This window comes from Fringilla coelebs (assembly GCF_963513975.1).
Source record: "Fringilla coelebs genome assembly, chromosome: 5".
NCBI classification, from domain to species: Eukaryota; Metazoa; Chordata; class Aves; order Passeriformes; family Fringillidae; genus Fringilla; species Fringilla coelebs.
The window spans coordinates 70,842,880-70,855,945 of NC_140033.1; the positions used below are offsets into that span (position 1 = coordinate 70,842,880).

The window sequence follows — 13,066 nt, forward strand, 5'->3', positions numbered from 1 at the left end:
TTTTTACCGGCTCATCATCTTTGTTGTCACCTCATACCTGTTGGGAGAGGTGTGGATGGAATTCTCTGAGTCCTATTCAATGACTGTTCTCTCAACGCTGTTTTTAATTAATCTCATTTAAAGGGACTCATTGTTTTGTGGGCAGGGTTCCTTTGCCCCAGGAATTTTAAGTATTTTGATTATGAATACATTATTGAGCCAAAATTATTTTCTTAAAACATCAATAGTCTTACTTCTCCCTTAGTACTCCCTGGCCCTGAGGGAGTTGCTAGGAAAGGTTCTGTCATGTGGAGGTGAAAGAGGAAGGGAAGAATCTTGGGTCAGGACAGAGAAACTGAATTTTTCCCATGGAAAATCTCAGAGGAGCTGGGTTTTTACTTCATCCCAAGCTCACAGTGGTGGGGGGCCAATGTCCTGATGGGAGGGCTCTGTCTCTCAGACTAACATCCTGCCCCACATCCTCTTCCCATCAGTGACAGCAGCAGCAGATAAATAAGGCCATGCACACAGAGAGCAGCTGTGCCAATGGTGGTCACCACTCCAGCAGTCTGCCTTCAACTCTTCTGGGGAAAAAAAAAAAAAAAAATCATTGGCAGCACTGTGATGGGTTTCTCTGAGCTTTATAAATCACACTGACCAGTTTCACATTTGGAATCATTAGTTCATTTTTATAGTAAAAAGGAATGCTGTGAAAGGTACAATATGCAGTGTCTTGAATTATGCATGTGGTTTTTATGATGATATAAACTCCTTTCAAAGAAGAGTTTTACTCCCCTTAGTGATAAACCTTTTTTTTTCTAAATGTTGTTCCTGAGTCCCTCTTTTAAGAGCATTCATGCACTTATCCGACTGTAGAAAATATGTACAATTACTGAACCTTGCAAAACACTCCATGTGTGATTTGTTTTGATCAAACTTTTAGACCAACTTTGCAGCAAAAGTTTTAACTGTGGAACACAGAGCAGCCTGCAGAAAGAAAAACTGCCATCACCAGCCTGCACAAACGATGCAGACGTGGTTTCCCTCACACCCTTTATTCCAAAAAATTGGTAAAACTTTGGGCTCCCAGAAATCACTGGCAGTTCAGGGTGCATAGCACCTGGCAGGGTGAGCATCTAAATATACATTTTATTTGATGGCTACTTAACATAAAGCACCTGAGTCCCTGAACTCAATGTCCCTGAGTGAAGTAGAACCAAGGTCTTCCATCATGCCCTGCCTGAGCTTCCTGTTCATGAGCCCAGCAAGTCATGCCACCACCCTACAGCCCAATAATTATGTTTGCAAAATAATGTGAGGGGGAGGAGGAACACCTTCAGCATCCTCATAGAATAGTCTCAGCTTCAGAACAGCTCATGGCTCGGAGCAAAAAGCATTTTCCTGGGAATAGGGTGGCATGGTTTTGAACACCCTTCATCCTTGAGGCTGAACATGTTCCCTGTACTGCTGGGGGTGATGACTCTGCTGCCAGCCTGTTTGCTGTGAGTTATTCAGAAACAAAACTTGTAAGTCTTTCTTAGGTGTGGCCTGAACACGGCCAATTTATCCAGCCTCCATGGCATTTGGGACAATAATGCCTTGCCTGAGAATTCAGCCAGGGTTGGGCACATTTTAAGTACCATGATCCTGGCTTTACCAAGACCTAAGCACAAGCAAAGCAGAAAAAATCTGCAAAGCAAGGGACTGGCAGAACTTAGTTGCCTAAAGAAGCCATTTGGCAAAGCACACGCTGGGATTTATGCACCTAAGTTCTACCTAAATACCTAATTTATGGATCTAGGCCGATATCAGTCTAGCTGTGCTGCAGGCACTTCTCTGCTAGGGAAAAAAAAATATTCTGCATGGTGGAAGGTATCCAGCGTTCTGGGGATTAAGAGCACTTGCTCTGTGCTTTACTTAGGCTGTGTGGGGAAATATTAGGACATGACCACTCCCATCTCAGGAGCCCAAAATGCACACGATTTCCCCCTTGCTGTTGCCAGGCAGCTTTCCACAGCCCCTCTCAGGAAGAGCCATTACTCATTTACTCATCATCGAAGGGCTCTTGCTCTTAGGAGAGAAGGGAACTCTTTACAGAATGACTTGTGTTTTCCCCAGAGTGTTGTTCCTCTGGTAGTCCATAAATCCCAGGTGCTGCCAGTGCTGAGTGGAAATGAAAGGTATTGCTGGACAGGGAGGAATTCTTATCTTGCATCCAGTTACTTAAAGATAACTCCTGATCTCCTCCCATCCACTGCTCTTCGTGTCTGGAATATCTTGTGTGGGACGACTGGGACTTAAAAGTTTTGACCACATGGCACAATGGGGACCAACACATAAAACAGCTTGTCTGTCCAATTTTATTTTTCCTGAGGTGTTCAGAATGGGAGAGGGGACAAAGCTGCCTGTCAGCTGTGAATTTAAAATGTTTTGTGGACACAGGAATGCTGTGAGACTTCCCAGCTCCAGTGCTTATTAAGAAAGTGGTTTTGCAAGGCAAGGCTCTCTTAGAAATATCATGACCACGGCTCAGCTTTAGTAATTGACATTTGTCATGTGTAACTTAAATCGAAGGGGTGGATGGCAGTGCATAAATGCACATGCGATCGGATTACTCACGTGAATTAAACTATACACACTGGCACAGAGAGTCATTTCTGCAGCCGGGGATTCTACCTGGATTACTGCCACCTCCCCAAACACTGAAACACGCATCCATGCCACATCCCACACCTCTGGAATAGGGGCACAGAGCACGGACAGCCCGCTTTGCATCAAGGGGAAAACATGTCATCCCTTTATACTTTGACGACTAAGATAGGAAATCACAAAGAAATCACAAATTTCTTTTGCGTAAGAAATTCCAAAAACGCCCGAAGCGGAGGGTGTGAGAAGAGCGCGTTCACCGGGGGAGGAAATAGGACAAAACTTTCAATTTCCTTTGTCCTTACGGGCGCGATCAGGGGCTGCCAGCGGCGGAACCGAGCATTCGGGAGTTCGCAGAGCTGCGGGGCGAACGAGCGGGGCCGGGGCGAACGAGCGGGGCCGGGGAGCGATCGCGGGGCCGGTGCGAACGATCGCGGGGCCGAGCCGAGCGATCTCGGAGCCGCGCTCCGGCCGGGCGCGGCCGCCTCGCTCCGTCCGCGCCTCCCTGCCCGCGGCACGGTCGCTGCACATCGGATCCCGCCCCCGTCCCCGCGGGACGGCCCCGGCCGCCTCACGGCGCTCCCTCCATCCCCGCCCGCCGGAACCCGCCCCCGCCGGCCGGGCGCGCCCCCGCGGCCCGCGCGCCCCCGCGGCGGGGCGGGGCGGGGCGGGCGCTGCGCCCTCCCCTCCCCAAGGTGTTGGCGGCGGCGGCGGCGGGGACGCGCTCGCCGCTCGTGCCCGCGCCGCCCCCCCGCCCGCGCTCCCCTCGGCTCTGCCCGGCTCTCCCCGGCTGCGGCGGCTCGGCCATGGCGGAGCTGAGCGCCGAGCGGCTGCGGGCGCTGCCCGGCAGCTGGAGTTACGGGATCAGCCAGGGCGGCCGCGTCTTCTTCATCAAGTGAGCGCGGGGCCGGCCAGGAGGGGAGCGGGGCCGGGCCGGGAGGGGCGTGCGGGGAAGGGAAGGAGAGGAGAAGAGAGGAGAGGGGAGGGGGGGGAGCAGGGGGCGGCGGGGCTGCGCCTGCCTGACTCGGTCCGTCTGTCCGTCCCCGCAGCGAAGAGGCGAAGAGCACGACCTGGCTGCACCCGCTCACCGGCGAGGCCGTGATCACCGGGCACCGCCGCAGCGCAGGTAGGACCCTGCCCGGAGCCCTGCCCGGAGCCCCCGGCTCGGCCGCCCCCGCCCGCCCCTGCCCCGGGCGGGCTCAGCCCGCGGAGCCCGCAGCCCCCCGGGACAGGTCCCGGTCGCGCTTTGGCCGCACTTCGCGCAGTTGTTCCCCCCGGAGTGAGCAGCGCTGCGGTCGCCGTGCAGTCCTGCATGCCCAGCCTGCTGGCCGGCTTCTTCAGGCGCCTTGTCTCTCCCCCTGCCCCCGAGTTGTGCCTGTGTAATGTATCTGTCTCCGCTTTCCCTCCGTTGCCTTGTATCACCCCTGCGAGCCCGTGTAGTTACCATTAGAGACCGGTTATCCACCTGCATAGCATCCTTCCCCAGTTTAGCACGAAACCACTCATCGTATTTCTATTTCCAGCAGTGCCTAGATTTAACCACGATAGGTGTACTAGAAATGTAGGGGCTGATTTCGCTAGTCACCTAGAAACCCTTTTTTTCTCCCTGCGCTTCCATCTAGGCTGAGAGTCTGTGTGGTTTCCAAGTGACTGAGAGAGGTGGAATAGGTAGGAGGAAAAGGGGCTTGAAACATTAGAAATAACTTGGAAGGGAGGAGGGTGGAATCAAATCTTTGCTTCTGCTGTTTGTTCCACTCTGGAGAAGTATCAGCAGGAGGTGCTGGAGGAGGAGGATTTACAGCAGACACTCTAGAGACCCGGAGCCAAACTCCTGACTGCTGGAGCTGCACGCAGGCTGCATATGCCACTGGGAGGTGGTGGAGTGTAGTAATACGTGCAGTTGTTTTTATGTGTATAAGCACTTGGATAATCACGGGGAAATAATCTGCAAGTGAATTGGTCTGTATCAGATTATTTGCTTTTTATGTTTGGTTAATACTTATGCATTAAGGAATCAGAAACAGCGTTTTAGAAAACTGGGCAGCCTTTCTTTTTTTTTTTTTTTTGTTTGTTTTCGAGTTGGGAATAGTTTAAAAGCCACAGGTTTCTGGCTATTAGAACCCTGCAGTTTGATTTGCAGCGAAGGTTCTGTTGTTTGTAAGAAGTCATTTAATGCTGGGAAATGGAACTGCTGATTGCTATCAGGCTCCTCTTGCTCCTGCTCTCGGTGCTCAGATTGAGAAAGTGGCCTTCATCTACAGCAGCATGCATGGGGGCAGATGTGTGTGAAGTGCTTTTCTTGTTCAACACCGGCATTAGCTGAGTATCAACTCTTTTTTTAAACTATTCCCACTGTCCCTGTTGAGTGATGATGATCTCCCAGTAATTTTCCAAGTGTCTCATTTGTTTCTGCTGTTAAGTGCCTTCCAGAGGAAATGCAGTTTGCTTTTGAGTGTCTGGAGTATTGTCTGTAACAGAGCAGAGTTATCATCAGGTAAATTAAACTTGTTTCTGAACACAAGGCTGAGGTATGACCTTGGATACACTGGCCATAGTTCATCAATCAGATACCTAAGTGTCTAAAACCAAAATCTGTTGCTGGAGTTTTCCTCATTCATGTGTAGGTTAATGAATCTCTCCATACACAGATATAATCAAACAGAATTATTCTGGGGTTTATCTCTTCCTTTGCTCTGACCATTGTTCTGGAACCTAGTCAAAATGCATTCAGAATATGTTTTCTCTTAAGAAACAAATTTTGAGTGAATGGCACTTCTTTTGCAGATGTATATTATTGTAAAGCTCTCTGTTAAATAATTCTGTGAGGCATGTTCTAGACGGTGAGGAAAGCTTTATCCTCCATTATGGATTGAAGTGCTTCTTATTCTTTGAGCTGTTCAGCACTGGAAGGGTATTTTTTGCAAAGTTCTTAGAGCAGCAATAAATACTTCTGCTGGAGAGACTTCCTGTTTGCTGTACTTTGCCCCATGCTGTTATAGAAAGACACCTTGATTTTTTTGTTCTGCAGAAAGATGGGAGTGAGGAAAAAAAGCAGCCAGAGCAAATAAGTAATGAGGAGGATAAAAACCACCACATAACCCAGCCTGTTTTTTTTTTTTTAATTTAGGAGATGCATTCTTGCTTTTATAATTCAATGAGAGAGCACTATGTATCAATCATTATTTTTATTGATGGGGGCAAACTTTTAAGGGTGGAGGTGCCCAACATCTCTAAAGCTTCCATCACACCAGGAAACTGTTACTTGAGAAATTTTTACCATTAGTGGTAGGGGTTTTTTTTTTTAATATCTGGACTCCTGACTCTTAAGATTGACAATAGAAATGAAGAAATGCACGCACATCCTCCCCTAGATTTACACTGAGAACGATTTTCATGTAAAATGCAACAGAGTTGTAAACACTGCAGGAGCACTTGTTAGTCACAACAGTGGTGGAATTATGCTAATACAATGCTAATGCTCTGTGGTGCAGTTGATATCGTGCCTCTTAAGGAGCTTGTGGCTTGCATGGAGCTCAGTTAGGTGGGTTTTTTGCCCAGTTAGATGGGTTTTTGTTCAGATCTCTGTCTGCCAGGTGAACTGATGCTGCTGAAGTTCAAGGCAGGGAGATCTGGTGATGACCTGAGTTCTGGGCAAAGGAAGGAATGTTAAACGAGGGCACACTTAAACCATCCTTGTTACTATTTGAGAACCAGAAACCCCAATCAGATTTTCAGGTGTGCAGCTTCTCTTGGCTTACAGAATTCACACTTGGGCAGTCTGGTGAGTCAATTCTGAAATCCTTGTTTCTGGAACTGAAGCTTTCAACATGAGGAATCAGACACAGTATTTGAACTACCTTGGTGTTAGGGAGTAGACCAGGATGGCTAGCATCATTTTTCATTTCAGAAGGTAATTGGAATGTTTTGCTGCTTGTTTTCCAGACTTACCCACAGGTTGGGAGGAAGCCTATACTTTTGAAGGTGCAAGATATTATGTAAAGTAAGTTGAATGTTTGTCACAATACTATAATTTTCAATTAGTTTGTCTAAACGTTGCTGTAATTCTGACTGCTTTCCATACTGAACTTCAATGTTGTGCTATAAATCCAAAAGGAGCATTTAAATTTGTCATGGGGTATGTAGTCCTTTGTTTACCGAATTCTGCACAGCTAAAACAATTTCTTGACTGTTTGTGCTAATTAAAGCTGTTTGAGGATGCAGATTCAAATGCAGTTTCTGCTGTGACTGTAACCATCTAGCAACAAATGCCCTTGCAAGCAAAGAAAACCTTGAATTTGTCTGTTTGCTTGACGTTTGTGTGTGTACCCTCTTGTGCCATTAATGCTTTCACAAAGGCAAGATCTTACTTCATCACTGGGAGAAGTCTTGATTTCAGCCCTGTTCTCTAATTACATGGTTTAAAGCCACACTGAAGGTTTAATTTGGCCATTTTCTTTGCAGACCTCCTGCTTCTAGCATTGATTTGCTTTTTGTTCTGTTTTGTTCTGGTTTTAGTGTGTTTTGAGGAGCATGTTCACTGTGGTATCCTTGATGATCCTGTATTGTCTTTTTGGATGAGAGACATGAAAATCAAGTTCTTGTCTAAAAGTCCAGAGGGTGTATTGGATTTGTACAAACTTCTTACAGGCTTTTCCTCTCCAGATAGTTAGACTGTCCTCACCTGGAAAATTTTTAAGTGGCACCTATGTGTATTTGATTAATTTGCATCTTTTTCGTCTGTTTAACAATTCACAGGCTTTTCTCAATTCATTCAGGAGTTTTTGCTCACTGCACTGTTTGGTTTGCTGTCTTTAAATTAAAAATGTCATTAGTGTGATAACTTTTATGAGTGAAGGTTACAGATAGAGTTTATAGGCTGCAGGTAGGTTTTTTCTGTGCTGTGTTGAACACAAGGTTGCTGCTCTGTGTAAGATGCATTGTAGACAGTGTTATGTGTGTGCTTCATGGTTTATTTCATATGAGAGTGTTTGATTTGGTCCTAAACAAAATTTAAAAACATATATTGAAGCATAATGCTCTCAAAAATCTGACCAGAATAGGCGCTGTGGGGTCTAGGAGGGCAGATTGTTTATTGATAAACAACATGTTTGTTTTTCTGTTCCATTCTGCCTTCTTGCAATGGACATTGCAGGAGTGCTGAGTAGAAATTGACAAGAAATAAACCAGACTGAGGACAGGGATCCATTGAGAACTTTATCTCTGGAGTTCTTGCAGATTGTTAAATGAAGACGAGTGAGAATTAAAGAAAGCTGTGTTTATGTGTATATACAATGTGAAAAAAAAATCTTCTAGACTTTGAGATGGAACCTTTTCTTGTAGAATAAGCTTATGAACAGTGTGTTGGCCAGCTGTAGTACCTGGAAAATAGTAACTTGAGTTGTCCTGGAATAAACAAGTGTGTGAACAGCTGTTGTAGAGCTCTTCTGGTCAGACTTACTGTGTGCTAGGTTGTTTGTGTACCCTTGTCCTTCCAAGATCTTGTATTCAAGGTGTTACCATAACTGTGAGGATGCACGTGGAGCTGATTGTTTTGCTGATAGCCAGCACCAAAGAGCTCAGTTTGTGTTTGGAAGTTGTGATTGTTTTGCTGATAGCCAGCACCAAAGAGCTCAGTTTGTGTTTGGAAGTTGTGCTGTCTTTGAAAACACGTTGCACAAACGCTTCTCTGGGATTTGACAGATGTAGGAGGATAGCAGGGCTGGTGCTGTCAGGCCTGCTGAAAGGTTCACATGGTCTGACCAGTTTGGCATCCTTAAGTTAAATACTGGTTTGTTGTGTAGAGTCTCAGGCTGAATTTGAATTCCTGCCCAGTGATAGCTTCTCCTTTTAAAGCTGTCTCACATTCAGCCCTGCTGGTGCTGGAGAGGATGTGAGAGCTAACGTAGACAACGTTATAATCACTGTCTTCTAATCCTAGGCACTGCCACTCGGGGTGATGTGTTGATTACAATAATTCTGGTTGTCTGAATTTTAACTACCGTGGGGCTTCTGCACGAGGGGCAAACAGCACGGTGTGTTGTGACCTCCTGCCATGCAAACACCCCCACGTGTGGATTTTTAACCATAACCTGCTCGTTTGTGTGCGCTGATTTGCTGAATATTAGCGTTTGTTATGTCAATTGCAGCGTATTAAAACCATGGCAAAACCATAAATATTGAAAGCTTGTTCGTGGTTAGGTCTGAAAGAAACATACTGCTTTCTGTTCCTTATGAGGTACAAGGAAATGAATGTTAATGTCATGCTTTTGGTGCTTCAGCCTCTGAAACCTGTCTGTTGGATTCCTGTGTCCAGTCAGAGTTAGACAAGAAGGGCAGTCAAGTTTCCTGATCACATAAATAATTTGACCTAACTTCTGAGGCATGGCTTCAAATATGTGGGTTGAATAGAAATGTTTAACAACCTTCCTTTATGGTAAGATCTTATGCTAGACTGTGTTTGAAAATAAAAACCTTTTGAAAATTATTCTTCTGGTTCTTTAATAATAGGTCTTCAGTGTTCCAAGTGGGTGTGTTGCTGAATCTATTACTATGCTTTTTTTTGGCTTTGATGTAGTAAACACTGTATAATCAAATTGGGATAATGTCGAGGAGATAATCGTCAGCTAAATCTTAACATTCCTTGCACTGGCATTTCAAACAAATGACTCAGTATACAGACTGCACTGAAATGTGATTCTTTTTAAAGGACACTGTATTTTTCTTGGGATGTGTGCACTTGGTTTCAGAATAAGTAAATACCAAGCAATGTCTATTTTACACATTTTTTTTCTCCCCCATGGCATTGAATTTGTTCTAGTTTTAAAGTGGAAAGATACACTAAAACAGGGACAGATAAGGAGCTGTTCCTATTGCATACTGTGGTTTTCTGTTGGTGTAGGGTTGTCAGAGTAAGTTGATGCTAGTTAGGACTTTGACCTTTTTGGCATGTTATTTTTGTGGGGTTTTTGAGAAGTAGAATATTTGCTAATGATAGAATCATTTCCCTACATCCTCCTCACTCACCTCCCTTTGCTGTTTGGATTTAAAAAATGCTCAATGCCAGGATACCTTGTGTGCTCTCAGGAGAGTGGTTACATTGTTTGGGAGTTTGGTCTCTTTCAGGGTGAGAAATCTGGGTTTATTTACTTTACATCAGACCTGTGCACCGACATCCCTTCATTGGCACTCGGTGAGAACTCTAGGAGTAAACATTGCTGAAATAATGCTTGGTTTGGTATTTTTGCAACTAACCTTTTACCCAGAATATAGGGCCCTTGACTGTAGGACTGATAACATTCAATTACAACATTTGTTACTTTCAGTTAAGCATTGAATCTTCTGTATTATGAAGCAAAACTCTTGAGGCTTGAAAATAGCAGCAAACTTGCTATTTTTCTTTTGTCCTGCTTAGGGTCCTTCACTGGACTGGTTACTTGTTCTGAGTGTATTGTGCACTCTGAAAAATTAAGGGCTTTCTGCCCAAAACACATTTAAGCTGGGCAGTAGTATGGGAAGCTTAAGTTATTGATGTTATTTAGAAGTGCCTGAGGAAAAGTACCCCACAGGAAAATCCCATTATGACACTTCTCAGTAGAGAAGTGCTCATGGGCCTCAGACTCCTCACCTGGTAAGATCATTGAGAATTTCCAGCTTGATGTTTTTAGGATTTAGTGATGGCTTCATAATATTTAGGCACCAAAGCACTGGGTTTGAGGACCATAAAATCACATGAATGTCTGTGTGCATTTATGGATGTGTTTGAGAAACCCTTATTCTTGGTTAAAATGACCCAGTGATCTAAACTCAGTCATTTGCTCACTTTTCTTGCATTTTTTGGTGCTCACTGCAGTAGTTCTAAATATATGTTCAATTTTTAAAATATATTTTTCTTTTCAAACAAGGGTTATATTATTTAAATTACTAATTTATGAAATAAGGTTGATCTAAAAATCAATCCAAAGATGATATTTGTGCAATTTTGCATCACTCTGCCTAGGCTGGTTTCTACAGAAGTACTGTTAGGTAAGCTGTTTGCATGTTAGAATTTCATTTTTCTTAACTTTGCTGTAAGACTGACACTTTTTGGGCAGTACAAAAGCTGACTGCAAAAGTTCTTAAAAACCAAAGCATTAAGAGGGTTGAAGTTTCATTTTTGGAGTTTTCTCTTGATGTTTACCCTTTTCTGTGCTCATCTGAATGGTTTTTGCCTGTTGCTGGCTGAATCAAGGCATTGGCAAAGCCTGGCCAAAGCCAAGGTGAGTTTACTGTCACATCAAATAGAGGTTTTTTTGTGATTTTATAGAGACTTTTTTGTCAGTGCAGGTTTGTTTATTTTGGACATGTAGCTTGAAAATGGGAAGGCAAAAAAAATTTATTAAGTGATTAAAAGGGATAAGATCTCATTCAGCTCCGAGTTTTTGTTGTTTACTAAAATAAACCTGTGCTCATTGAGAATTCAGCTTTCGTTTGAACCTTTGTCTTTTATGTGCATTCTAAAGATCCTTTCCCATTCAGCTGAGACTTTCTCCAGAAAAATCAAAGAACAGCCAGTGGTGTTTGCAGAAAAGCCCTTTCTTGAAAGGAAAAATGCAATTTGAGAAAAATACGAAGAGATCAAGCTGTTTTTCTCCAAGACTAACAATTGCAGTATTCCTCCCAGAAGTTCAGGGTTTTTTTCTTGTTACCTCTAACCTTTATTTTACCAAAATGAAGAATAAACCTAATTCTTTTTCTCACATGGTGAGACCTGTGGGCCGAGTAATGGTGTATGGATAAACAGGGACTTAGCTACAAGCTACCCTGTGCCTTTTGTAGTGAGCAAAGCTGCTCAGATAAGGAGAACTCTTTTTGGGGAATGCCTGCACATTTATTATCTGTTTGAACATTTGCTTCTTTCTTCCACTGAAATATTCCAAGAACCAAAAATACCTCAGAGCTGAATCTGGGTGTGGAGGTGGAAGGATTCTAGGCACAGGAAGAGATGGGTGTGGGTCAGAGCAGAGGTGGGACTGCATCCAAAAAGCAGCTTCTGATGGGTTGGATGGGGAAGGACAGGGCTGTAGGTAGTGCTGGGCTGCAGGAGAAGGCTTAAAAGGGAGCAGAAAGAATGGAGAGACACCCAGGCAGAGAGGAGCAGTCAGGAAAAGGAGTGGGAGCTGATTTCCTAGGAGCAAACTTAATGGGATTTCTCCCAGAGGGAAGGGTGGCAAAAGTTCACCCTGCACAAACAAGTTGTCTGACTCGTGTGCAGGTCTGGGAGGGCCCATTATCCCTGGCTTAGGAGTCTGTTTCAAAGTGAGTCTGGGAGGTGGAATATCAAATGTGGATGTTAGGAGTTGCTGTGCTTCTAAAGGCTCTTTTTGCCTGTGACGTCTGTGGTTGATATTTTGAGCTGTCTCTTTCCTGAAGTGTGTTTCTAAATTGGGCAATACCTTAAATGCTTCAGTTTCACTGAGAAAGACTTGAAAGTGTGAGGAAGCTTACTGATTTTCTTTTTTTTTAATCATTGCCAAGTTTTTCAACACTTGTAAGAATTAATGAATAATTATTTAAAACCACAAAAATATCTATACATAAGTAATTACATGAAATATTGAAGTCCATGAGAAAAATATTGAAGACACTCAAACTTTTTTGATATTTGTGACCAGATTAGTAAATTGGCCTCCAGCTTTAGAACCTTGTTTTTGAAGTGGAAAGATCTTTTCCCTAGCTTTGGTCTCTTTTGGTGATTTAGTACTAATAGCAGATAAAGTGGATATGCTCTACATTTACTACAGTGAAGTCTTTTATTTTTGGTATTCACCACGTGTGAAGGATGGCAAAAAGCGAAGGAAATGCTCATCAATCAAAACTTTCAGTGCTACATTTTTTTCCCCAAACCCTCCCCCCTTTGCAAAAAAAAAAAAAATCAAAAATTTGTGCCTTCTTAAGAATGGTTTTGGGGCTATTTCATCTTCCTGTTGTTTCTGGGTGCTGCACATGTTCTTTTTCTTCTCCCCATCTTGGTACCCATATCTGGCAGCACCTGGAGCTGAGGGACACTTCCAAAACCACCTCACCTCTATTGTTTTACAATATTTGTTAGAATTTTCACAGGTCCAGATTCCACCTGGTGCCTTTTATGTCCTGCTTTAGCTTTAAAGGAGTTGCACCCACTTTCTTTTTTTTTATCCCTGTGGTCTGACAGAGTTTTGGTGTGCTGATCAAACCTGGTGTGTGTTGTGGTGTTGCACCAAGCCTGTTTTTCCTGCACATGTTTATGTTACCCCAGCTCCTATTCTAATGAATTACACTTGCATTAAAGCTGAGATACACTGGGGCTGGCAGTGCAGAGCACTCCTCAGTTTGCTCCTGAGAGAGGGAGAGAAGGCTCCTGTGGAGCTCCAGGCAAAGAAATCCTTGCTGGAAGCGAATCTCTACAGCCCTGACTGCTGGGATT

At 44.1% G+C, this 13,066-nt stretch overlaps 1 protein-coding gene across 8 annotated transcripts in view; it reads left to right on the plus strand.

The window, feature by feature from the left end:
• The first annotated feature begins 3,394 nt into the window (after positions 1 to 3,394).
• PLEKHA5 (pleckstrin homology domain containing A5) overlaps positions 3,395 to 13,066 on the plus strand; it is a 161,447-nt gene continuing 151,775 nt past the window's right edge. For all 8 annotated transcript variants that reach the window (XM_084206411.1, XM_084206406.1, XM_084206404.1 and 5 more), the window contains exons 1-3: positions 3,395 to 3,520; positions 3,675 to 3,751; positions 6,568 to 6,625. In XM_084206411.1, coding sequence (XP_084062537.1) covers positions 3,432 to 3,520; positions 3,675 to 3,751; positions 6,568 to 6,625 — 224 coding nt within the window. In that variant the 5' untranslated portion in view covers positions 3,395 to 3,431. The remainder of the gene's footprint in view (positions 3,521 to 3,674; positions 3,752 to 6,567; positions 6,626 to 13,066) is intronic.